General features: G+C 41.0%; 1 protein-coding gene across 3 annotated transcripts in view; it reads left to right on the top strand.

Annotated features, from left to right (window-relative positions):
* The window catches only part of BASP1 (brain abundant membrane attached signal protein 1), an 85,596-nt gene extending 59,341 nt beyond the window's left edge, over positions 1-26,255 (top strand). For all 3 annotated transcript variants that reach the window (XM_027606999.1, XM_027607000.2, XM_027606998.1), the window contains exon 2: positions 24,680-26,255. In XM_027606999.1, the coding sequence (XP_027462800.1) occupies positions 24,689-25,348 (660 nt within the window). In that variant the 5' untranslated portion in view covers positions 24,680-24,688 and the 3' untranslated portion in view covers positions 25,349-26,255. The remainder of the gene's footprint in view (positions 1-24,679) is intronic.
* Positions 26,256-27,510: the final 1,255 nt, after the last annotated feature.

The following is a 27,510-nucleotide window of genomic DNA, read 5'->3' as shown; positions in this document are numbered from 1 at the left end:
TTGTTGAGAAATGTATGTTTTTGAGAGATGGTCATGGTGGGGAGGGAGTCCTTTGAATAATTTTATTGCCAAATGTGTTGAGATATTTTAACCTGAATTTTTGGTGCTTAAAGAGTGGTTTTGAGAAATTTAACTCTGGTAGAATTAGATTTTTTTGCAGAGAGCAGAAAATTTTAAATTAAAATGGCTTAAATGACAGAGAAGTTTAATTCTCTTTTACATGAAATTCCAAAGATGGGCTCCAGGGCTGATGTGGCAGTTCAGTGGTGTTTTCAAGGTACCAGCCTCCTGTCTCTTAGCTTTCATTCTCCATGTTGATTTCTTTTTCTTTTTTTTTTTTAATTCCATGTTGATTTCTGCCCTCATGATCAAAATGGCTGCTGGAATGCCAAGCTCTCTTTTTCCAGAAGTACCTATAACACAGTTATAAATATAAATCGGTTATAAATCGGTTAATAGTGGAGTAATGAACTTATTTTAAGTAGAAGAAGGACACAAGCAATTGGATACCTTGGTGGTGCAGGTTCGTCCACAAAACCCCCGTATTTCTCCCTGGGCAGTGGGGCGGATGATCGTTCTGGGAACACAGGAAAAGGAGGAGGTACAGGTAGGTGGGAACGGTGGTGATGAGCTCACCTGGGGACATCCCACCCAAGGGATGTCTGTGTTGGGTCAGTGGTATACCACACCATGGCTGCATCTCTAGCTCAGGAAAGAACAGTGTGGGTAAGCTGTCGACACAAGACAAAGGAATCCCCAGCATCCCAGAAGGCTCTTGAGACTGTGCAAGTGGGTGAATCTCTCAGGAAAAGGAAGACAGCTCAACTGATGAGAACTAAAGGTGATGCCTCCGTGAACCTTTGAAGGAAGTCATGGACAGAAGAGAGAAAGAAGGTTGAGGCTTGAAGATGAGAAAGACAGGTCTGTGGAAAATTAGAGGGAAGCAAAAGCTGTGTTTTCTTTTTTTTTCCTTTGTTTTTTAGAGGGGTGGGGAGGGGCAGAGGGAGAGAGAGAGAATCGTAGGCAGACTCCACACCCAGCTTGGAGCCCAACTTGGGCTCACTCTCATGACCCTGGGCTGAAATCGGATGCTTAACTGACTGAGCCACTCAGGCTCCCCAGTGGCTGTGTTTTTTGTGTTTGTTTGTTACTGTTTTTGTTTTTAGCTTCACTTTCACCATTGGACTATTGTTTGATATTATGGGAGCATCATAAAGACAAGCGTTTTAACTTCAAAGAAGGCTAAGTGTGATATAATCTGAAGGACACCACAAGACCATGCTGTCTGCTCAAGAAGAGCACTAAAGTCTTTGTTGTCTCATTTAATTATTAATAGATACTCTCTCAATAAATCTTCTCTCACATTAAAGGTATTATTATCCCCATTTTATGCCTATGAAAAACAGGCTTAGAGAGGTTAGGCAACTGTCTCTTTGCCGTGCAGGAGAAAGGGATGGAACTGGGGCTTGGAAGCCAAGTGCATTTATTGGTTCTGGTCAGGATTTTGTGCTTTAGTCCCATGCATGCTTCCTGAGAGGAGGTTTTTGACCTGGTCAGTGCTGTATTGATACTACAACCAAAGTTTCTGTGCTCTCAAGTGGTCATAATACACAGAGTAAGTGATGAGAATTAAAAAAAAAAAAGACGATGACGACAATGGCGACTATCTTGTTTTCCAATCTTACAACATTCCCATGTGACCATCTTCTTTACTGATAATATTATTGCAAACCAAAAAGAGCCTGATCGATCTTTGCAGCATCTTTCAGACTTGAATCAAACCCTCCTCTGATAGTAGGAACTGAGTCACTGGTCAAGTGTGTTCATCTAAGACTAGACAGGGATCCGCAAACTTTTCCTCAAAGGACCAGAGAGTAAATGTTTTAGGCTTTGCCAGCCATGTGATTTCTGTCACAACTACTCAACCCCGCTTGTACGGGATGAAAGCAGCTGCAGTGTGCAAATGAACGGGCATGGCTATGTTCTAATTCAGCTTTATTTTCAAAAGCAAGCAGGCGACCCAGTTTGCCGACCCCTGTTCTGGAAGAACGCTAAATTCTACAATTTCTGCTTTTAATCCTGCAAGTAAAATCATTTGACAAAATTGTGAAAATAATGAATTATTCTTTCTTATTTCCAGAACTCAAAAAATATTTAGCTAGTTTTGTTTTTAAAATTGACTCTATCTCTGCAGTGATCTTCTATAAGTGTAATGACAGTAGTTCTGGGAGAAGAGATGATGCAAAGTAGGAAATTGGAGTCCTCATCTTATTTGTGATTATTTTCTCCTGTGTAATCTTGATAGAATTCTGAGCTACCAAGGTCCTTCCAAATCGCTCAAAATAATCTATATCTTTCAAGTCAACCCCTAAGTCGCGGAGAGCCTTGATCACCGAACTAAGACTTTTGAGTTGCTCTGATCACCATCAGTCTGCACCCCGACCCCGGTGGTGTTAATAGATTGGAAAGAGGAGGCTTGGATACTCACACTATTGGCAGATTTTCGTGCCTTATATTCCCCAACAATAAGCAGACCACTAGTGCATTCAGGAGGCTTCAAGGAACAGAAAAATCCTTCAACAGTAGTTCATCTGGTGTTTTCGATTTGTGTTATGCAGATGTCCATAACTATCTTAGAAAAGCACTGTAAAGTGCAATTCGCATGGTGGTAGTTTTACAGTAGGTTCCAATTGCAAATCTTTTATTTGTACCTTCACTGAGAGTTTTTAGTAATGTGAACTAGACTAGATTTTTGAGAGAAATATCTTTTTCTCATAAAAGAACAAACTAAGAGGACATTAGCCTTTTGTATGCAAATCAGTGCTGATTATGACAAATGAGCATAATTAATTTGTAAAGAATCATAAGCAGATTCTCATTCTTTTTAGCTGTTAGTTTTCATGTATTTGTAATAGAGAAAGCAAATTTTTGCTAAAATGATTATAGTTCACCTTTTGTGTTCTTTAAAAGTGCCCTGTCCCTCCCAGGCAGGCTGCATGCATTGCAGTAAGTACAGGATGGCATCTTTTTTCTTTTTTCAAGATTTTATTTATTTATTTTGAGAGAGAGAGAGAGAGAGAGAGAGAGAGGATGAGAGTGAGCTGGGGGCGGGGCAGAGGGAGAGAATCTTCAAGCAGACTCCCTGCTGAGCTCGATGCCAGGACCCATGAGATCATGACCTGTGAGCGGGAGATCAAGAGTCGACACTTAACCGACTGAGCCACCCAGGTGCCCCATAACAGGACGGCATCTTTAGCGCATGTACCCACTCCTGGCCTTTGAGTGCTGGTATCTGTGTGACCTTTGGCTCTCTTCATGACTTACAGGAAATAAAATATTTTCTCCTTGTGCAAAAGGTCTCTTGAAGTTTGAGCGGCTGGAGGAGCTAGAAGACTGGGTGTGCGGAATCCTAAGAGTCTATGATAATCACGCAGGACAGTCAAGTTTCGCTAATTCTAAATAAAAAGACTCCGTTTTGCCTGGCTTAGAGGATGATTTGGATTTTAGCATAGTTCTACTTTCAGAGCCACATTACAAGTGGAATCAATCTGTGTGAATAAGTAAAGTGAAGTAATTCTGATAAAAAACTGTTCAGTTTGCAATGAATCTTCAGTAGATAGTCAAGAACTCAGTGACAGTTTTGAAGAAACTACGTTTATTTCTCAGATTTTAATTTGTTGAATTGCAAATCCCACATTTGAGTTGTCACAAAGTGTGAGTCATGTGATCTAGAATAAAGAATTTTTACTATACACCATGCTCGGTACTGATTCCGAAGACATTATAGGTTTACATTAGATAAGAGGTCCCATACAAAGGTGGATAGACTAAATCTTAAAGCGCCATCTCTGCTGGATGTCTTCATTTCATATATGCTTGGCCAGCCTGTTTCAGTTGACGATAAAAAAAAGTAACAATGTTCTGACAACTGATCTTTATTTTAATGAATGCTCTGTCTTTTATGGATGGTCTTAGGTCATGTTAATTCACGCTCTACATCTTTTTAGCCTTCCAACTGACTGAAGGTATAGCTTTGATTTTTCCTGTATTTTCCACGGTAATTGACTCTCACCTTTTATTTATATATTTATTTATTTGGATCCATTATTCTAAACATGCAAATAGTTTTGGACCTGCAAACTTTTCCTCTCTTGGTATTTGTTGTATTGATGTCTTAGATGTCTCAAATTTTAGAGATGAAGTAGCTCAGTCCCTTTGTTTTATAGAAAAACATTGTAGGTCCAGAGAGGTGTGGGACCAGGTGTCCAGTCACCAGAGGTAACAAAGATTCTCTTTCCCTTTGATTCAACTTAATTTGTTTTAGGTGTCATGTTCACAACATAGTAAAATAATCTGCCCACTTAATACTATAATAAGTTTGCTAGGATTTTCTCCATTAAAACCGACTCCATGAGTCATAGTTGAGTATTACTTTCCAGGGTTTTCTTCTGTATTCTCCTTATGTCTAAGAGTCCTATGGAGTCCATGGTACTGTGTCATCCTAAGGCTGCTTTGTGTTTTGAAATCTCTTACCCCACACCGATGCCTAGTGTCAATCAGGAAATGTTGCAGTTTGTAAGCCGCTACTCTGGATGGTGTTACAGGGTAGGAAGTTGTGGGAATGCAAGGTCGGTGGCAGGAATGAGTAGTGGAGTTCTCAGAACCTTTTCTGAGGCTGAGTTTTGCCAGCTTGTATCAGTCAGATCGATTTTGTCACCTTAGATACATCTCTATCGCTTCTGCCTTCTGTTTTAAATGGACAATATGTTTGCCTTTGACTTTCTTAAAAGACAGTAGTGTTGTACTCCTCAAACACATCTGTCAAAACTTCAGGATTGCTTAAGACTCACCCCATCACTGGTGTGTTCCATTTAGCAATGTCCTCCAGACCAGAGTAAGCTTATAGACAGGGAACTGCAGGTACCCCACATAGAAGACATGGGTTGAGCGCATAGGATGGGATCCTTTGTCTGTTCATCAGAAGGAATTTGTGCCTGATTGAGTGAATCCTCAGGTGTCTGGGATCAGCCTGACTTCCCACCCTTGCCTTTATTTGGCACCCCACTTTAGCTGCTCCCCACCTTGCTCCCCATCTCAGACAGTGCACAACAAATTTGAAAGGCATCCCTAGGAGAGCCCAGAAAGCCTCGTTAGGAAAGATTTGGGCCACTGCCTCTGCATTTTCTGCTCTAACTCTTGCAAAATCATTGATTTTTTATTTTAGGGTACTTGTTAAAATTGTTTAAGCCACACTGTCAGAATCCAGCCCCCAGGCTAGCATTTATCTGCTTGTTACCTTTGACCACTTTAAGAGGCATAGTTTTCCTGCGTTGTAGACCAGCGAGACCTCTGGGAGCTCAGAGTCAACCTAGGACTGTACCTGGATATTTGTGGCAATTCTGAAAGAAATGGCCGTTCTCAAAGTGGGTTTCAGTGCTCAATACAATCTCATCCAGTACACAATTATTGCACATTTGTACAAAGGTCTAAAAATTACAGACCTGAGGGATACAATGATAGTCACTAATATCAAAAATGAAATAACCAGGCCTTGGGGAATTAAAAAACGGCTTGACATAAACAACTAGTCGTGGCCGTCGATGTGAAATGTTGGAGTATGGGAGCGAACTCTGAAGAGAGACATCTTGCAGTGCAAAAAGGGTGATTTTGTTAAAGCCACGGGGACAGGCCCCGTGGGCAGTAAAAGTTGCACTGGTGGTGTAGGGAGTGACTGATTATATACTTGCAAGTTGGGAGGGGTTTACGAATGGTACAAGTCTCTGAGGAATTTGGAAGCAAGGTTTCCAGGACCTTGGGTCGTGTACCTACAGTCTAGTAAAACCTTAGTCATGAGACCTTCAGATGTATGGAAGATGTGAGCCGTGTGTTTGGAGGATGATTGCTAACATGGATCTTGTGCGTGTGGGGAGGGAGATAAAGGAAGTTTCCAAAGGGATTTTCATATGTTAAAGGAGACTGACAGGATCCTGGAGGTCGGGCCTAATGTCAAGCTAAGGTTGCCTTTTGCCCTTAGCCAAGTATTAACGTGGAGGCATTTGAGTTCCTGGAGGAAGGTCACTCTGCCTGTCCCAAGCCCTTGTCAAGGGACTGTAAATTGTAAGGAAGGTTCATTTATTTCTGTATTTCTTTTACCTTGTCTCCACATCGGCCATAGTGAAATTCAAACCCAAGTTGAACGCATGTTGCTTAAAGATTCAAGTTCACAAAATCATGCAATTAATGGTGTTAGTTCCTTTCCTAAGGAGAGTGATTGGGGTGAATTTTTTGTGGCTTGAACACCCCAAGAGGGGTTCTCCTGAGGCATTGAATAGGTGCTTGGTGTTACGTTCACATGTTGGGATGGTATTTAGCATTGGTCAGCAGGCGAGTCCCGACGTGCTCTTGGCGTGGCTTGGAATGCAATGCTTCATTCCCTAGTGGCTCCCTAATTCCAAGGAAACTGCTCATGAACTTGGGCAGTCTGTTTTCTTGACATGCTTTTTTCTAAGCCTATGGGGGCAAAAATAGAGAAATGGCTAACTTCTTGCCTGAATGTTATGCTAAGATTCAGGAAGGGTATCTGGTAATTCTCTTACTTTGTGTTCGAATATATTATTTTATAGCTGTAGATGGAAAATAAAATACTCCTAGGAGAAAGGTTTTATTGATATTTCCATTTTAAAACTATTATTGAACTCCAGGTGAAATGGGCAAAACAGAGTATTATGCGTGGCCCTTTGCCACAACCTCTCAATCTACCTAAAGCAAGTAAGATGGAAATATAGTTTGGAAAACACTCTCTTTCCCAGAAGTTGAGCTAAAGCACATCTTAAGACATTTTGATTTTTTTCTGGAACATTTTCCGGTATATCCTGGGCTCACTTAGTTATTTGGTGTTCCTAGTTGGCATTCATCTTTTCTCAGCAGGAGGCATCTGTTCTTATCAGTGTAAGATTTTGCACTTTTCGTAACATTTACTTGCTCTTAAAATCTATGGATTATAAAATGATTATTGCAGGCTTTAACCTAGGATTTAAATGTTAAGGAACATGATTATTTTGATCATAATTGAATCAATTTCCATTTGTTTGCCTGTGTTGAATATAGTACTTTGGTCCGCCTGTGTTTTACTTAATCTTGAAATTCAAGGTTACCTCGTAACAGGGCAGAGAAGTGGTTTTAGGCACAAAATTTTGAAGATCTAATTGGCTTTATCAACCTATTCACGAATCAGGCAGCATCCCATCTGGCAAGTAGGGGGGAGTTCCAAGGAACTGTACAAAATGAAGGTTTTTATAGGAAGGAGGGGGCAAGGAAGTTATTAGCAAAACGAAAGAGAGGATTGTTTCAGGCAAGGTCACCTTCCCTAAGTTGCCGGGAGAGCAGGGGCTTCTGTCCTGTGGATTACTTCATATTCCTTTGGGGCTGGAGAGAGCCCATGTGACAGATTACCTCACTGGTGCTGATCAGAAAATTCCTGGCTGACCGGGTAACCCCACATTTCTAGGGGAGGTTGAAACTGCGGTTAGCTTAGGTGTTCAGCCCTGGTTTGGTGACTTGGCCTAGCATAAGTGACTCCATTTGGGACCTGTGGTTTTCTTTTTAATAAGGTAAAGGAAGGTAAATGAAGATTTCCTGAATCCTAGCTGTGTGTCATGAGCCAGACTGTATTCTGTCCTGCAAATACTCCAGTTAAAACTATGAACAAGCTCCCCCCACCCCTTTTTTTATCTTTCATAGGGGAGATTGAGTTTGCTGAGGCTAACTTCCCTGCCCAAGTTCACATAGCCAAACTTGGCCTGCTGACCCCATTGCCCATTGCCCATTGCCCATGGGCTTTCTCCCACAGAATATATTGGATCAGGGCTCAAGACTCATGGGCCAGCCATCAAAGTCCATTTGAAGTAAAAGAGGAAAACCTTTTTTCTAATGACATAAAATGGATGCTTCTGAAAACAGTATTGCCTCAGAAGGAGGGTTGCAAACCTTGAACCCCAATTGAAGCCTGAGTTAAGTAAGAAGGGAGTTTACAGAGCCCTCTGGCTACTGGACTGTGTTTCCCCGACCTGTGACAGAAGTTGCTTGAGTAACAAAGGACGCCCTAAGGCGTGGTGTAGGCCTGAGGGCTTCTCTGCAGCTCATAAAAACCCGCTCTTGGGTCAGGAACCTTGCTTTTCTCTTCGAGCTGCCCCTTCTGTGGCTAGACAGTGGCACAGATCTGGGGCGGGGGGGGGTGGCGATAGGGAGGGTAGTAGAGGAGTGGGGTCAGTTGGCTGCTGGGGAGTTTCTGGGTGGGACATTAAGTTCTGATAATTCTAATGTATTTGTGATTCTGATAGCAAAGAGAATTGAGATAAAATGGCTCAGTAGTTGCTGAGACTTCCTTGGGGCTAACGCCACCCTGTTCTGTCCACCCTTACCTCTAGGTTAGACCCAGCTAGGGGTCCTTAATCATGCTGGTCTTTGGGATTTTCATTTTTCAGTTTATACAGATGATGCAAAAGCCCTCACTGACTCGTTGTCACTGCCGACTCCATCTGTCTGTATTGCTCAGTGAGTGGCCCCTGAGCCACTGGCTTCAGCTTTACCAGGTCAATTTGTAAAAAAAAATTGATGCTTAGGACCCACAGGAGTCTGGAGATAAAAGACCTAGGGAACACAGACAGCTTGGGGTGGGTGGAGAAATTTCGGGAGATATACTGTCTTTTGTAAGGGGGGGGTGCTAAGTTACAAAGGACATTAAATGTTACACTCTGTTGTTTAAACTCAACATTATAGGGACTCCTGGGTGGCTCAGTCGGTTAAGTGTCTACCTTCGGCTCAGTTCATGATCCCAGGGTCGTGGGATCGAGCCCCGCATCGGACTCCCTGCTCTGCGGGAAGCCTGCTTCTCCCTCTCCCACTCCCCCAGCTTGTGTTCCCTCTCTCGCTGTGTCTCTCTCTCTCTGTCAAATAAATAAGTAAAATCTTTAAAAAAAATGTCAATATGTGGCAATTTTAAGTGGTCATAAAAAGTGTGAACCAGCCCTTTATGATTGGAGATAGAAAATACTGGAAATAAAACTGCGGTTATTCCCTGAGTGGGTGGACCTCCTCCCTTCTCTTTGGCTACCAGTCAGTCTTTGTCCAGTGGGCTACATTGAATGAGTCTGTTATGGCTCCAAGCCCAGGATGGTCTGTCTAGTTCACCAATAAGCTGCAAAAATATCTCAACTTCTAGAAGGCTTTTTGTTTTGTTTTTCCCCTGTGCTTTATTTAATTCTGTCTTGAGAGTCTTAAATTAGTTGCAGCAATAGGACATACTAGTTTCCTGGGTCTGTGGATGGGAGAAATGGTTCAGGAGTGATCTTAGCTTGCATTTCCTGAGTTGGTTGTGGTTCACTTACTAGCTTTATCGATTAAAAGAACAGGTGATTCCTTTAAAAGTCAAATGTCAGAATGCTGGAAATAGGGCTTTTTGAAAGGACCACTCGTTAAGCGCACATAAATAATGATATAAGCACACAGCCAACTCAGAAAACATATTTAACTATTGACAAGAATGAATAATACATGGTCTTTGATAGTGTTTGCTGCATGTGGCAGGATGTTTTAAACGGGAGGAAAAAAAAGCCTTCTGCATAAGGCCTGCATTTGGTTAACCTTATATTCAAAGACAAGCTTGACTGTCATCTGTTATATTTATAGAACCATCATCAATTCAGTTTTACGGTTAAACTTTATAGAATCGGTAGGAGGTAGACTTTGAAAAATTGGTTTCTACAATGTGCATATAGCAACTTCAAAGATATCTGGTCAATATTATTGCAGTGATTTGTGTATTCTCCTCTTTAATTATGTGATGAGTCCTAGCGCCATAGAATTTGCCATCGTGGATGATCTCTGGAACTTGGCCATGTCTCATTTAATGGAATGGCATTTCAGTTATAATTTAGCATACTTCTTTCTACTGCTAAGTGAAAGCAGAGTTCATATAATTGAATTTACACTCATGGTTCTTTCATTTTATAAATTTATAATTTGAAAATTGCACATTTCAGTGTGTAGTAAGTCAGCAATATTTATCAAGAACTCATCGTGAATTAACCTAAAAATCTTTGTTCTGGGGTTTTCAGATATATGTTGAAGAAATTTGAAGAAAGGCTTTAGGTTAATGCTCAAGTAAAGCTAGGTCTGTTTTACTGCTAAAACTCCCCACACAATACAACAGAATATAAAAGAGCTAAGCAAGGATGGTACTGATAAATACCACAGGTGGATGGCTTATTAGAGACCCAAGACCAGACTGCATGGTCAGGAAAGAATAAGCGTAGTAAAGTAGAACTTTTTATATCTCCATGGAGAATTAGTGTCTAGAGACCAACTGTGCATTCCCTTATCTCAAGCCCTTTTATAATGCAGGGAGCCTATTTGCCTTACTTTTGCCCATCAGATCATTTCACAGTAAGACCTCTCCAGGTTTAGAGGTCACCGTGTTCATCCTTTCGCATTTTAGTTGATGAAATGTCTGTCTTTTTCCTCCGCGCACTTGAGAAATCCTAAATGTTGTAATAAGAAACAAGCTAAGTGATAAGCTAAATGACTAGACAAATACAGACCTAAAGTGCTAAAAAGATAACCAACTATTTCAAATGCTCATGATTTAACATTTACTATAGAGAGATCTTAGTGAATCTTTGTTCCGGAATAAATCATAGTTGACCATATTCCCTTGAAAGTAAGTGATGTGGATGCGGAGTCTGGGCGCACTGTTGGACTTGGATTTGCCCTCACTCCTTTCTCTTTCTCCCCATCTGTATAGTAAGTAAACTTTACCATACTTGATTTTGACTTTCTGTGTCTTCCAGAACCTTGAACTATCCGTGATTTCTCCGTCTTGTTTCTACTTTAGCTTCTTTCTTTATTCTTTGTCTCGTCCCACCTCCCCATATGTATTTGCAATTCTTCCCAGTCCTTGTAAACTCCGTCTTGACAAAATTGCAAGTTCTCGTCTTGACTTTTGCCTTTACTTTAACAACATTCTTTTATGTTGACCATTGTGGATGGTCCCTGGCTCTTCCTACACTGTCTGAGTCCTTCCTAAGAGGCATACGTCCTCACCCCTCTACCTGGGTCACTCCAGGGCCAGCAGCTGACAACTCGTCACCAGATCGAATTGCACAATTTCTGTCCTTATCTGTCTTAACCTTTTCGCGGTAGCATAGAAAACCTCCAGGCTGCTTCCTAAAAATCCTCTCTTCCTTTGCTTTCTGAGACACTTTCCTTCTTTTCTAACTCCCTTTAAGAGCTCGTTTTCTACTTTCTGCCACCTAAATACCAACATTCTATTAGACAACCTTTATAGATTTATATTCCATCATCCCTCCTTCCAGGTAAATACATCCTCCCCTGTCTCCTAAATCTCAAGAGGGTTTCTTTATAATCTCGACCGGACCTTCCTGTTTTTCACATATGTACTTTCTACTGTCCCATCTTTATCTACGGGTAGCGTAGCAACTTTCAAGGCTGTTTGTCATGGTGGCTGAGACCTCAGGTAAGAAGAGCCAGTGTGCTTGGGTTCAACACCATGTCCAGGCCAGGGATTATATAATCATCCTAGGTGAGCTGTTTACCTGCAGCCTGCCTTCGTTTCCTCAGGGTAGAGTGGAGGTAGTAATAATTCCTTCCTCCTGGGATTGATGAGACAGTTAATGAGTTCATATACATAAAAATTAAATAGTAAGAGTCCTAGGCAGAGTAAGTACTGTGTGTATAAGTACTTTCGATATTTCTGCCATCTCAGACCCCATCTTCTCTATAAAATTTTCCTGGTGCCCCGACTCCAACCAAAGATTATCTCTTTGGGGAAAACTGTTGTTTTGCACTCTCTTCTGACACTTCACTTCCTCTTATTTTAATTGTCTCTGTATGTCTTCTCTCTCCTGCCAGGCTAGAGGAGGCATTTTGTTCACTTGTCCCTGTGCATGACTTATACCTGTCTGTACTTCAAAAAAGTTCTCCCATTAAAATCAAGTGTATTTTTCTTCTGAATAATTTCTGAACATCTGAAGTTCTTGAGGCCACTCTGCATGTTGAATTATTATTATTTTTTTAAGATTTTATTTTTAAGCAATCTCTGCACCCAGTGTGGGGCTAAAACTCGCAAACCTGAGATCTGGAGTTGCACGCTCCACTGACTGAGCCAGCCAGGTGCCCCTACCTGTTGGATTTTTGATGAGAGATCTCCAAAGATAGCTTGAGGATGCTTCTGCAGGGCTACTCTGTACTTCATGAAGGAGAATAATGGAGAGGTCACTTGTGGTTCATTTTCTTTTGTATCAGAGACCTTTCTGATTTTGTAGATCCAACTCTTCTTAACTCTTTGGGAAAATTGGGTTGTAGAAGTATGAGTGTGTCTGTCCTTTTTTCCAAATATTTCTTGCACATTTTTATAGTACACTTTTACAGTGCTTTTTGTTATGACAAGGAAATAAATTGTCTTAAATGTTTTAGAAACTTGGACATGGCCCTCTCCCCAAAGGACATTCCCATCCCCTCCATGGTGGTGATGTTACAGCTGCTGAATAGAAGCTATGACTGAACCAGATACTGAGAACAATAATTCCAACAATGGAAATTATCACCAGGCATTGATGAAACCTCACAGCAAATCACTGTGGCCAGAATACCAAAAATACATGTAGGCTACAGGATCTTTATTTCATTTTTTCTTTTAGAATAAAAATTGTGACTATTTAAAAGAAAAGGAACAGTCATTTGTTGGTATTAGAAATTGTTGGATATAACCAAATGCTTTCTTTCCTCTCTTCTTATTGATTATAGCTTTTGAATTTGTTGTGTTTCTTCATTCTTTGTAAAAGGTCATTCCCCCCAGCCCCTTTTCTCTCACCCTAACGTTTGCTTCAGCTGGGTTTAGCCAATAACTTGGATTTTTTTGTGGCCAAGTCATTATAAACCCAGTTGATCTGGTGAGGAATTTGTCTGCAAATGTAATTCACGAGTCAGTTCTGTCTTTATAGGTTACTTTAAAAAAAATCAATAATGGATTGCTTTGTTTATAAACCTGTTGAAGCTTTGCAGCCCCGAATTCGCAGTTGCTAGTTCGAGGATATAGTTCATATGCTCTGGCCATACATTTACCTTTGTCAGGAAACATTGATTCGTTCTCAGCATCCTTGTGAAGCAGATATATTTTCTTCTGATTATAAAGTGGAAACAAAATCAAAAAGAGACCTGTTTCATATTGATCATATCATGAAGCAGCAGTCAAACCAGGAACAGCAGTCCCGTCTCTGACGCATACTGTGGCATACTCAGTGTTGTTTTGCTATACAGGTGGAGTCATCTTCTTCATTGTAATCTGTTTGCTATCATCCTTAAAAACTCTTTTCTCCTGCTTCTAGGTGAAATGGTTAGTTAATCCAGATTTGCATTTTCAAAATCAAAACTTGGCAATGGATGGGACCTTTGTATGATTCAAACTGTCCTACAAAGGAGGTGCCTAGATATTACTAGTGCAGAAAAAGAAGACATAAATAAGAATAGCATGTGAAGTTGCAAATATAGTTACTTTTGGATCATATGGGAGAAATTTTATATTAGTCATATTTTTTTGTTTGGTTTTATATACCAGTTAAGTATACCAATGATTTTTATTGTCCTAGAATTGTGTTGTTGTTCACTGACAGAGTAAGAAAAATGTGAAAATATGCTAATAAGAAATGGAATTGGGTGATACTGTGGAGTGTGTAGTAATTGTAGAAAGAATACAGTGCATGTAATCCCCCCATGGTTTTGAGGTAGTTAATGCCTGGAAACTATGTCATTATGCAAGGTTGCATTTTCTGAAGAGGGACAGTACTATAATTGGGGCTTGCATTTTTGTTCCAAAGACTTGGGCAACACTAATGGATATAACCAGCACAGTGCTACTGGAATAAAGATTCAAAAATCACAAGTGGTGATTCTCTGCATGTTAAAACATCTAAAAATTCAGTACGTGGGCTAAGATAAATACTAACATTTAACTACCAATAATTTTGCTTGCCACCAAGATGCAGACGGATTCTTGAAAGCTGTTTGGAGGGGGTGGGAAATGAGCAAAAATGGGTATAGGGGAATACAGGCTTCCAGTTACGGGATGAGTGAGCCTCGGGGGTGAAAGGTATAACATAGGGAATACAGTCAGTGGTATTGTTAATTGCATTGCATGGTGCCAGCGGCTACGCTTGGGGTGAGCAGAGCATAACGTATTGTCTTGTCGAATCACTATGTTGTACCCTGAAACTAATGTACCATTGTGTATCAGCTACAATGAAAAAAATCATCTGGAAACCATGAGGCATAAAAAAAAAGTTTTTCAATTTAAAATTTTTTTAAAAGCACCAGGAAAATAGATATGAAATGTCCCCCACTACGCAGAGGAAGAAAGTGAAGCTTGGGGATGAGGATTTCGTCAGGTAGCACAGGTAGTAAATAGAAGCGGACTCCTGCGTGCTACCCTGAAAACACGCAGATTCCTCAAATCCCCCTCCTCTCCATTTCTCATCACTGAAGTCCGTTCTGACGGCAGTGGGACAAGGTGGGTGAGAAGAGTGTTCTGGAAAAAAGAAAAAAAAGGCAAGCAAGCTATTAGGATGACCCAGGTCTCCGGAAGGACTCTTCTGGGGTGGCTGGTTCCTTAAACTTGCCTCGAAGGACTGAAATCTTCAAGTTAGTCATGACAATGCTATGGTTTCTTCTATTCAGAACTCCTTTTGATCCAACATTTCTCCTTTTCTCGTTCACCTGCACCCAACCAGACTATTTAGTAAGTGTTTTATTTCAGGGACTATGGACAGGAAAGTATAAATGATAGCTCCCAGAAACCCGACAGTTCACTGGGAAGCTGTAGGAACAACTCCATCATGGCTAACATATAGTGATCGATGCTCTCCAGGTAAGTAGGGCGGTGTCTTCCTTTGTTTTAAAACACTGGCAGTTTTCTTGACTGAAATCAAAGGCAGTTGGGGTGAAGCCATGTGTTTTCACTTGGTAGCAGCCATATAGGATTTGAGAACCTCAGTTCTGGAAGAGGGAGAACTGTCTTCTATGGAGGCTATTGAGCACTAAGTCAGATCAAGGGCTCCACTCACCACAGCAACTGGCGTCTGCCAGATTGGGCTCCTTTCTGAGCACCAGAGAACAGAGAAACTATTTTAATGGGCTTCCTGATTCAGAAAGCCATTGCTGTAGCTTTTGGTGCACAATGGCATCAAGTTATAAATCGTGGACTGCTAGATAGTCTCGTTCTTATGTGCCCTGAAGGTGTCCTGCTAGAGAACCTTGCAGTAGAGAATATTTGGCTTCAGTTTCCATAAGTTAACAATGAAGAAAGAGATTGGATCTGATGGAGGAGTAGATTTTTAGAAAAGAAGCATTATATGGTAGGTGGAGAGAGACTTTATTCAAAATGAAAAATGTTCTCTCTTGCCTGTCTAATTCGCTCTCGCTCTTGCTCTCTTTTACATGAAGGTAATGAATCGTTGCCCTTACTGTGTTTAAAGTCATCGTGACCTCATGCTGATATTCCCAAGGCGGAGTTAGCATTTAATACCTGTAACTGGCCTGAACTCTTTCCCAACTTACAGACTCCAAACAAAATCTTCTAAAGTGTTGCTTTCTGATAGCTCTGTTAAAATGGTGATATGTCCTGGTTTTCTTGCGTAGCTTTTCCATGACAATAAATGTAGAAATGAATTATCCCTTGATTAAAAAAAAAGCTATTCATGAGAGATGTCTTAGATAAAACTGTTTAATGAAGTTCTGAACATATAAGAGAATCTTTAGAAAAGATACGGACCTTTATGAACAAATTGAATTTTTTTCCTTGGAAGAAATGTTCCATATTTCTGTGCTCAATTAAAGACAAACAAAAATGGTTCTACCCAAAGTAAGTGGTATAATTGATTGGTGATAGTAGTACTTATGGTTAAACTCTTCAGACTTCTCAAAGGAAGGAAAAGAGAATGAGTCCTCAGTGAAAACCTTCAACTTTGGCAAAATTTAGACCATTTTTATGATACTGGACCATCTTAATATTTATTTTGTCTCAGGAATGAAATCCACCTTTTCCCATAAAATTGAAGATCCTTTTTTTTTTTTTTTTCCCCATGAGAAGATCAGCCTAGGCATAAGCAAAATTGCCTTGTATATTTTAAATATCTCTTGCCAGCTCTTGGGTATGAGGGATTTTGTGGATAGGAGCTTGAGAATTTTAGCACTTACTAAAGAAGAAGTGAGTCTAATCACTGCTTAGATCATTTTTCTCACCCGTAGCAAGTGGGTGAAAGCTGGTTTCTGGCAGACAAAATAGACTTTGTCAGGAGGCCACACATGACTAAGCGCTTAGTGGTAGTGTCCTATGAAACAGTATAATTTTGCTTTAGAAAGAAGGCAAATCCTCCATTTACACTGAGCAGTGTTCCTGAAAGATTTGCAAACACCGTTGGTATCAGCTAATTCTGGATGAGGCAGTGGGGATGATGGCAAGAAAATAATTTCCACATTGTGCAAGTTTGTTTATGTTTTACAAATGCTTCTTAAAAAATATTTATTTATTTATTTCAGAGAGAGAGAGAGAGAGAGAGCAGGGGGAGGGCCAGAGAATCTTAAGCAGACTCTGCACTGAGCATGGAGCCCTACACGGGGCTCCATCTTACCACCCTGAGATCATGACCTGAGCCTAAATCAAGAGTGGGACCCTTAACCTACAGTGCGACCCAAGAGCCCCTATAAATGCTTTTTATATACAGGAAACAGATTCCTTAATCAGTCTTAGATAACTATTGAATTTATATATATATAATATATATATATATAATGTTATGTTTAAGTAAGCTGACACCCAGCATGGGACTTGAACTCACGACCCTGAGATCAAGAGTCATGCTCTACTGACTGAGCCAGCCAGATACCGCTGAATTTATATATTTAAATGGTTCTAACATGATGCAGGATGGGAGAAGGAAATTGTTTTAATTTGGCTGCTCAGGCTTGGTAATCATTTTATGTCACTATCTATTTAAGTCACTGACTTTTTTTTTTTTTTTCTTTTTGAGAGTTAGGTAGATCTACTGTTCTAGCAAATTGGACCTAAGAACTCTTCTTACATGGTTTTTCTCAATATTTCTACACAACACTAAACAGAATGTCGTGTTAGCTTGAGGGACTTGTGATGGATCCTCTGTAGATTGACTTAAATTCTATTGAAAAGATAGTTCTCAAATATCTTTAGCATTGCATAAAAGGGAAGAAGGCTAGTATTTGATCGTTTTTAGAAAATGCTCCTTCTTAGAGTTTGGCATAGGGCAGATACTGGCAAGCAGGACCACCGATGGTTGGTAGATGACCCATCAAAAGTAGGTCAAGGGAAACAACTGAGTATCTTCTGTAAACACAACACCACAAAATAGTTCTGCATGAGCAAAGCCAAAGAAATGTAATTTTTCTGACAGTTATGTCTTCATCTGACATGTTTTCAATTAAGGTCCATTCCCACTCATTACTTACAGAGCTGATACATTCTAAAAACATTTCCTAAATGTAATTGAAGGGGCGCCTGGGTGGCTCAGTCGGTTAAGTGTCCAACTCTTGATTTTGGCTCCGGTCATGACCTCAGTATTGTGGGATTGAGCCCTGCATCTTGCTTCTTGCTCAGTGGGGGAGTCTGCTGGAGCTTTTGTCTCTCTCCCCCCTCCCCCTCCCTGTTATTTCTCTCTCTTTATAAAATAGATAAATCTTTAAAAAAATAAATGGAATTGAAAACATCAGATAGTATTTTTTGATAAATGTTTAGATGTTTTATAATCTTTATTTCTAATTTTTAGCAAGCTTCGCATATGTTGAAATTATTGTATATTTATCATACATTTTATGTGCAAAGAAATCCAGTTATAGCAGTAGACCAAGTGATTGTCCATTTGATCTTCAGGGTGCAAGATGGTGTCAGTTTTTATGGTAAAAATTAGCAGGAATATGGAACTTGATTGTCTTAGTCTGTTCCAGACAGAGAGTACCGTAGACTGGTGGCTTCTACTTTCTCACATTTCTGGAAGTGGGGAGTCCAAGTCTAGGGAGTAGCTTGGTCAGGTTCTGGCGAAGGCCCCTTTCCGGGTTGCAAAATGCCAACTTCTTGTTTTGTCCTCACCGTTATGGAAGGGGCTGGGGGGGATCTCTGGGGTCTCTAAAGGGCACCAATTCCATTCATGGAGGCTCCACCTTCATGACCTAAGCACCTCCCAAAGGTCCCACCTCCTAATGCCATCACCTTGGGGATTAGTATTCAATTTACGAATTTTGGGAGGACACAAACATTCAGTCCATAATATTGATCATAAGACATTTTTCACATAGGTAGCATTTTGTTAGTGTCATTCAGAAAACACACACACACACACACACACACACACACACACACACACATCCCCTACCTTCCCACCCCCAAAAATGAACTTTAAATATCTTCATTTTACAGAGTAGGAAATTGAGACCCAGAGGGGAAGATGATTTGCTCAGTCTTAAGCGGATTATTTACAGCTGGGACCAGCGCTCAGCGTCCTTTACATTTTTAGCAAACGTCATACTGAGTGCTAGGTGGTTTGTTTTTGACACGTCTTTTAAAAGATTCATAATTTATTTAACTTTTTTCTAAACGACATTTTGTCGTCTGCCTTTCTGCCTTTATTTTCTCAAAATGAGAGACTAAATTTTAATTCAGGAGGCTATGCTGATGATAGATTGGTTTGTTTTAAGGTAAGAAAATTTTAAGTGCATAAGAGGAAAGTTTTGGATGAGCTGATCACAGTCGAGTTTGTAAGAATTGTTGTTTAATGAAATTCTGGATTGAATTCAGCTTCCAGAGAGGTGATTTCAACCCCCGTGTATCCTGGCGGTTGTGTGTACAAAACAAATATGACTTAGATGATTTTCAATGGCTAAGAAACATCTTCCATGTTCCTTGACAGCCTTCCTAGAGCAAAAGTAAAAAAGAATTGGAAGAACTTTGTAGGGGAGATCATCTCTATTAGAGTATGTTGATTACAACATAATCTTACAAACGATTTCTTGCCCTTAATCCCCCAAAGAAATTTTTTATGTAAATTTTAAGTGCTCAAGAGTCATTTTTTTAGGTTTTCTATAGTGACGATATATAGGATCACATCGTTTTCTTGATAGATAGATAGATAGATAGATAGATAGATAGATAGATTATATTATCCAACATTAGCTTGTAACAGGATTTTGTTTTATAAGGAAAAAAAAATACTTGGGGAGCCTGGGTGGTTCAGTCGGTTAAGTGTCTGCCTTTGGCTCAGTTCATGATCCCAGGACCTTGGGAGCGAGCCCCATGTTGGGCTCTCGGCCCAACGGGGAGCCTCCTTCCTCCTTTGCCCCTTGCTCGTGCTCTCTCTCTTGCTATCTCTCTCTCTCTCTCTCTCTCTCAAATAAATAAAATATTAAAACAAACAAAAAAAGTACTTGTCAGCTTTAAGGCTCAACAAAATATTTGCTTTGGAGAAAGAATTAAAACCTGATTTTTAGGTCATTTATTACTTTACTTCATGTACTTATTTCTGAGGCCAAAACCCGTCACCTCACCTTGCCTGCCTAGCTAGGGAGTTGCTCTTTTATGTGCCTTCCTCCGCCTGAAGACAGAGAAACACACCTTTGGAATTTTCATGAAAGTTCATGAATACACACTGTCATTTACTAGGAAGAGTCATTAGCGGCCAGTAAACAAAGGAACGTTGTATCAGAGATGAGTGTGTAGTGTAGGCTAACGACTGGGCTGTGAGGTCAGTGTCACGAGTGGTGGGTGTGGATGCGGGCCCTGAGACTGCTGGCAGGTGAGGCCAAGAGACTCGGTAGAGAATACACCGCCGTTGGTCCCTCCTCAGCCTTTCATGGCCTCCCTCTGGCTTCCCACTTCCTATCCCAGGTTGCTTTGATCAACAAAACGGTGCTAGAGTGAGCCTTTATCTCCTCTCTTCACCAAAAAGCAAGACTTTTAATTCTTTTGGAATATTTGTTTATAGCCCAGTGGGATTAATGAACTGGAGAGAGGTTTGGTTTTATGAGATAAGGGGAGTAAGTACGGGACAGCTGTGGGAGATTTCAAACGCTATGTTAGGACCTTCAAAGTATTAAAAGTATTGGTACTTTATAAAAGAAAAAAATTCTTCTGCAGAAAGTTGAAAAAAGGAGTGGGGGGAGGCATTTGACAGTGTTACCTTCCCTCCTAAGGAATTGACGTTTAGCTTATTAGCTGAGATAAGGCGTAGATCAGGTTTTTTGCCTATCATGTAATTAATAGGCAGTAAATGAGTTTTAACTGCAGAATTTTGGTTCTGTCTTCATCCTGATGACTGAAATGGATTTTCCCTTGTTTCCTTGGAACAAAGAAAGAGGTAGTGGGAAGATGAAATATTTCTTCTATGGTTGCTCTCGTATCAGCTCAAATTTGGAGGAAGTAGATTTGATGACTAGTCTGAAGTAGACTAATTTACTATTAGCAGCATGGTAACAGAATGGTGACAACATATAAATGCACAAGCTTCTTTTCCACATACACCCAGCCAGCAGGAGCAAGCTTGAAATGCACATACCAATAAACCTTCTTGATGACATTTAAAAATATTTTTAAATATTCGTTTAATGACAGCACTTCTCAGGCCTAATGGTAGAGCTTGTGTGTTTCGAGCCCTGGTTCTACTATTCTCTTGGAATTTACAAGCATAGAACTACCTAAGTAAGAATTGCAAAATTAAATGATGGGGAAAGTAATTAACATTTATTGCAGGCCCGTGACATGTCAAACATTGTCCTGATGCCTCACATTAAATTCTCTTAAGGTTGACATTTTTTACCAGACAGGGAATGAAAAGACAATGAGCTTAAGTAACTTGCCCAAGGATTCAGGGCAGGTGCGCTGGGGAAATGTGATTCATAGCAACATCTTACGAGTCAACCATGACGCAACATGCAAACACTCCATGAAATAATTCTTGTTCAGAGTTTTCCAGATTACACACAGTGAAGTTCTCTATTGTTGCTGACCGTTAGTTATTTTCTGTGCCAATCTGAAGCCATAAGTCTTACAGTTTTGGCCCTTGTGGCATCAGATTCTCTTGTAATTTTAAAGGACAGCTCTGGGAGTTTGCTTTCCTTTGACATGTTTTAACTAAGAGATCAACTTAAGTGTTTGGTTACTGTATCAACACATGGAGCTTAGTTTTCGGCCCATGGGCATGGGTCTGAGTTTTTAATGGATAGTGAGTGTCCCAGATGTGCAGTGCAGAAATGCAAAGGTAGTGTTAGCCTTCACTGTAGCCCAGATTTAGGTTTAAGTGACTTCCAAGGTGGATTATTTGTTGCTGGGTTTTTTTACACCAACTAATTTCCTTCAAAATTAGAAGTAATAGATACGAGACAAGTGATTAAAATATATGCCCATCGCTCTCCTTATTTCTTAAGGATACTGATAGAAAGCCCCACTGACAAATGGGCCAATGAAAAGGTTAAGGGCAGAGAGTACCTGAAGTTGTGAATTTCATCATTACCTTGACGACATCCTGAGTTCTGAGTCACCCCACATCTGCACCAACCTTGTGACCCGGGCTGGGTAACATTCCTGAGATGAGCTCTGTCCAGTTAGCGGCTTGTTCGTGACTGTTCCCTTTGACCTCCTGGATGGTGCCTTTTCACCTTAATTTTGTTGGATTTGGCCTTTTGCTTATAGGTACCGCCCCATGAACTCGGCTAGTTAGAATTTCCATATGGGTAAAAGGAGGATGCTAATGGTATATTTACTACCTTATGGTCTGTTGAGAAGATTAAATGAAACAATTTAGTAATGTGTTTAGGATTTAGGATAGTGCTTGACACTCAGGAAACCATTAATAGATGTTAATTTTTAATTTTAATTTACCCCGCGTATATGCAGGGTTTTCACTCATATTATCTTGGGAAAAACCAGACTACCCTGCTTTTCCAGGTTCTGGTGGATTCTATAAGCCTTCCTCTGATACACCGCTGTAACTTACACAAGAAAATTAGCAAAAAGCAGGGGTGTTTATTAACTCTTGTGTTTGAAAAACAAATAGGGATAGAGACTTTCTTACTTACAACTTGATGATGTACATTCATTTCCTACCCAGAAATGAATCGCAGCTGGGCTTAAAGAATAGAAAGTGGCCCTAACTGTGTTTCAGAAAACCAATTTTAGTAACACAGATTTTAGGTTTGTAAACCAACATGACTTTAAGCCTCTGGGGATAGCTATATAGAATTTCATGCTGTGTGTGTCAGAAAGAGGCTGCATTTACACTTTGTCCTCTATTCTGTAATTTGTAAGTTGGTGTATGGGTTTCTATTATAGAATTGGAGAATATAGAGAAAAAGCAGAACTGTCAGGTTTTGTTTCTTAGCTCTAACCTAATGTTCCAAAATATATCTCGACATATCAGAGCTGAAATTATTTTGACATTCCTGCACACTGGCTAAATAAGAACTCAGTTATAAACTATATTTAAAACACTGGTCCAATTTATTTCTTTATATTTTCATTTATTGCTTTGTGATTGCTTATGAGATTAAAGTGTATTTAATTGTATTTTACCATATGTATTTGCCCTACTTCTGAGGGAAAAATAACCAAAAATTAAGTCAAATAGAAACCATTGGTGTCTGAAGTGGGTTATGACCAAAAACCATTCTTTTTTTAAAAGAGATATGTAAGAGAAATTCTTTCAGAACATAATAAAGGCCTTCCTTCAGACTAGGAACATTATTTTGGTCACCTTTCAACTTACTGCTTTTTTTCTCCTCCAACATGAAAGGCATTCCAGACAGGAAATTCACATATGGGGTGGAAATTAGCAGATAGAGACACATTTTGACTGAAGAATAGCACTCTGCTATCTAACACCCAGCTTTTAGAGATAAATGTAGATTATTTCACTCTCATGAGTCATGGTTTGAGAAGTGTAAGGAATAAAATTTTCTGTTCCAAATGGATGACATAAAAAAAAAAGTGACTGATCAACAAGAACTTTATAACTAAACCCAGAGTCGTCCTTCACCTGGGACAGAACCAGGTCATCTGTCACCTGTACTTTATAACCTCCAGTGGGGCCCAGGGCAAGGCTCTCTCTACTGGACTTTTCTTAATTGTGGGGACTAAAGAGTATTGGCATTGGATCTCTTCTATGTTCATTGAGGAGAAGCGACTGATTTTCCTCTAAAGAGCTACAGTTTCAGTCGGTTCCCACTGATAACGTGATGGCATCAAAATGAACTTGAAAATAAAAGTACCATGCCTGTGTAGTTCTGGCAATGGTTCTAGACTGAATTTATTATTTATAATTTTATAATTTATTATGTATTTAGATTCATTTTTGTACCAGAGGAGAAAAATTAAGGATTCAAGTACAATTGTAGTTTCTGATGTCAGAATCAAAGGCCTCCAAGAAGCTGGGGACTTCACCTGGAGTAAAAAATTCTGTTAAGGAGCACTGAACTAGTTTGAATTCTAGTCAGGCAATTGACCATGAGGGACATTTTTATGTTGCTATAGAGTATTTCTTTGAAGCCAAAATCATCTCAAAAAGCAATGAATACAAGTCTGACACAACTTTTTTACCAGACAGAAGATGCTGTAGGCTTTTCATTTCTTGGGTGATAGTTTTCTCTTAACTGGTCCTGCTGATACTAAGGAGATAGGCCAAATACTACTTGCCTTTGGTCTTTGAAGATATACGTGCTTATATGAGCATGTATATGAACAATGGAGTTTCAGAGGAGTTTGTTGTTTGAGATTGTTTTCTAGAAATTTGTGATTTGTGCTTTGTCAGCAGCTGTGCCATTTCTCTGGAAGGTATTTTAAGATTGTGAAGCCTTTTACTAGATCTACTATAGATCTAAAATGGCTGCCTCTGCCATTTTGTACATAACTGCTCAATACTTAGTATCTGAGCTGCTCATCAGAAAGCACTTAAGAAAAAATAATGCCCCACTTCTCTTTACCATTGACAAGCTTAGTATTTAATCACGGAGTCTTTGATCTCAGTTTATGATTTCTTCCCCTTGCTGCAACTAGACACTGCGTAATTGAGCTCTTTACTTTTTATGATGCGCTTTTTAAGAATTTTTGATTGTGGCAAAATACAGGTAACACGAACTTTACCCTGGTCACCATCTTAAAGTGTACCCTGAAGTAGCATGCTGAACTCTTTACTTTGTAAACGGTAGCCTTCTTTTAGTTTTCATACTTGGAAGCATCAGGGTCCATTCTGGCTGCTAAAACAAACTACCGTAGACTTGCGTGGCTTATAAATAGAAGTTTATTTCTCACAGTTCTGCAGGCTGGGAAGTCCCAGGTGAAGGTGCAGGCAGCTGAGGCTGCGCCTCACCTGGGGACCAGGGCCGGAGCACCGCGGGGTCCCTTCTATGGCGCTGCCCATGAGGGCGCCACCTTCCTGGCCTCATCACCTCGCAGAGGCCCCACCGCCTAATGCCATCACCTCGGGGGGGTTAGGATTTCAGCCTATGAATGGGGGTGGGGAGAGGGGGGCACAGATGTTCCCTCCCGGAGCCACGAGTAACTCCTTTCTGTGTTGTGTCCCGTTGTGCTATGTTACAGAGCTCCAAGATGGGAGGCAAGCTGAGCAAGAAGAAGAAGGGGTACAACGTGAATGATGAGAAGGCCAAGGACAAAGACAAGAAGGCCGAAGGAGCGGGGACCGAAGAGGAGGGAACCCCGAAGGAGAACGAGACCCAGGCGGCTGCCGAGACCACAGAGGTGAAGGAGGGCAAGGAGGAGAAGCCCGACAAGGATGGCCCGGACGCGGCGGCCGGCAAGCCCGAAGACAAGGAAGGCGACAAAGACACGGCAGCGGCGGCCAAGGAAGACGCCCCGAAGGCGGAGCCCGAGCAGACGGAGGGGGCGGCCGAGGGCAAGGCCGAGCCCCCGAAGGCCGAGCCCGAGCCGGCGGCCGGCGACGCCCCCCAGGCTGCGGAGCCCGAGGCGCCCGCGGAGGCCAAGGCGGATGACAAGGGCCAGGAGGCCGGGGAACCCACAAAGACTGAGGCTCCCGCAGCTCCTGCCGCGCAGGAGACGAAAAGTGACGGGGCCCCGGCTTCAGACTCAAAACCCAGCAGCACCGAGGCTGCCCCGTCGTCCAAGGAGAGCCCGGCAGCCACGGAAGCCCCCAGTTCGACGGCCAAGGCCCAGGCCCCCGCAGCCCCCGCAGACGACGCTGCCGAGGCGCCCGCCGCCTGCGCCGAGCAAACCGTAGCGGTCAAAGAGTAACACGGACAGCCTCTGGAACCCGAGTCCCGCTTACACCGCCTGTCTCTCTCTCTGTGTCTCTCTCTCTCTGTCTCTCTCTCTCTCTCCTCTACTAACGCGTTTCCAATTGGAAGTAATGATATGTATTGCCCAAGGAAATTAAAAAATAAATACATAAAAAGGATGTTGTCCCATCGAGGGAGGGAGGGAGGGGGTGGGGAGAATCCAAATAGTATTTTTGTGGGGAAATATCTAATATACCTTCAGTCAACTTTACCAGTCAGTCCTGGATTTTAAAGATCAGTGTCTGAAAGTACAGTACATCTTCTGTACCTGACTGCCGTCACATGCGCTCCGCCGCGAAGATCCGAATAAATGTCTTCTGCAAGGGGGTTGGGAGTGATGCGCTTGATTCTGCCCGCACGGCCTATGCCAAGGCAATCAGATCTTTATGAAAGCAGTATTTTCTGTGTTTTCCTTTTAATTTACAGCTTTTCTTATTTTGATTTTTTTTTTTAATGTTGTGGATGAATGCCAACTTTCAGACAGCCCACTTAGCCAGTCCACGTGTATCTCGATGCCAATACTCCATTCTTCCTCCCCAGGTATTTTTGGGAGTAACAAACATTCTCTCATCCTACTTAGCCTCCCTAGATTTCTCATGACGAGTTAATGCATGTCCGTGGTTGGGTGCACCTGTAGTTCTGTTTATTGGTCAGTGGAAATGAAAAAAAAAAAAAAAGTCTGCGTTCATTGCAGTTCCGGTTTCTCTTCCATTCTGTGTCACAGACACCAACACACCACTCATTGGGAAATGGAAAAAAATAAAAATTAAAAAAAACACAAAAAAATGTACAATGGATGCATTGAAATTATATGTAATTGTATAAATGGTGCAACAGTAATAAAGTTAAACAATTAAAAAGAAGTAATGAAGACTGTTGGTTTTCTTTTACCACCCCTTCCTCCTTGGTGATTACCTCAGTAGAGAACAGAGTGCTCTATTGGACATGTTCCTGGTGATATTTCGAAAGAAGTATAAAGCAGCATGCTCACATTTTTGCGAATGTTATCTGTTTAAACAATTAGCTGGTGGATCAGTGTCAATCCATTCTCTTGAAGAGGCTAAACTGAAAACTGACTTTGGCTATGGATATGCATCCTCTAAAAACGGGTGTTACTAATTCACTTGGAACAAATATTTTGAATAAAACAAGAGGCAGTGAGTGGAGTTGCTCTTGAAGGCTCGGAAAGAGAGTTAGAAGATCTTGTAGGAATATCCTATGTATGTACGTTGTGAGACCACTGATGATCATGTTATCCCTTTATTTGTCATATTCATGCAAAGCCTGGAAAGGGGACCCAAGGGTTATGAGGAGGCAGTGAGAACAGCACTGTGAGAACAAGCATGGAACTGGACTTCGTGGTGGCCGGATTCCCGTCCTGCTTTTGCCACTAATGACTTGTATGGCTTTTAAGTCACTTGACCTCCAGGCTTCCCTGCTTTGCCTACGAGAGGGTGAAGTCTTTATGATCTCTAAGCAAAGACTCCTTTCACTTTGGAGTATGTAGTAGTTTGTGTGTATGCCTGGTGATAATTTTATAGGATGGATAGATGCGCACCGACAGATGTGACTTCACCTCCATTCTTTGAGGTTGCTCGGATTCCATATATTCTGTAGATGGAGAAGAGCTTGGAGAACCCGGATAAGCAGTGACTTTTATTGAGAGTGCACGTCGATCTGGAACATGAGAAAAGAAGAAATTGTCTCTTGGATCTCTTGGTGGTCACTTGGTGGGTCTTTTCCAATTGGATTCTAGAAACTAAATCTCAAATGTAAAGTCCTTTAAAATGAACTCAGCTCTAGCCACAGAAAGTTTTCTCATGATTGAATCAGATAAATGACAGATTTTGCGGGGAGTGGGATTGGGTGGTAATTAATCAGGAATAAATATAGTTTCACACTCTAACATAGAAAATTTTCTATAGAACTTGTGAAGGGTGAGTACACTGGAATTAATTCCCAAAGAGAGATTAGGGATACAGTGGATGCAAATGAACCTGGTCCTGTTCCTCTGGGTTGAAGAACTTGTCTCTAGTTAACCTCTGAGTGGTCTAGTGTATACCACATCTAAGATGTTGCCAGTGGGTAATGCTGGGAGAAGTAATGGTCAAACTGAAT

The sequence above is a fragment of the Zalophus californianus genome, chromosome 5 (genome assembly GCF_009762305.2).
Source record: "Zalophus californianus isolate mZalCal1 chromosome 5, mZalCal1.pri.v2, whole genome shotgun sequence".
NCBI classification, from domain to species: domain Eukaryota; kingdom Metazoa; phylum Chordata; class Mammalia; order Carnivora; family Otariidae; genus Zalophus; species Zalophus californianus.
Note: the sequence above shows the minus strand (reverse complement) of the source record. Positions and strands in the feature narration are given on the sequence as shown.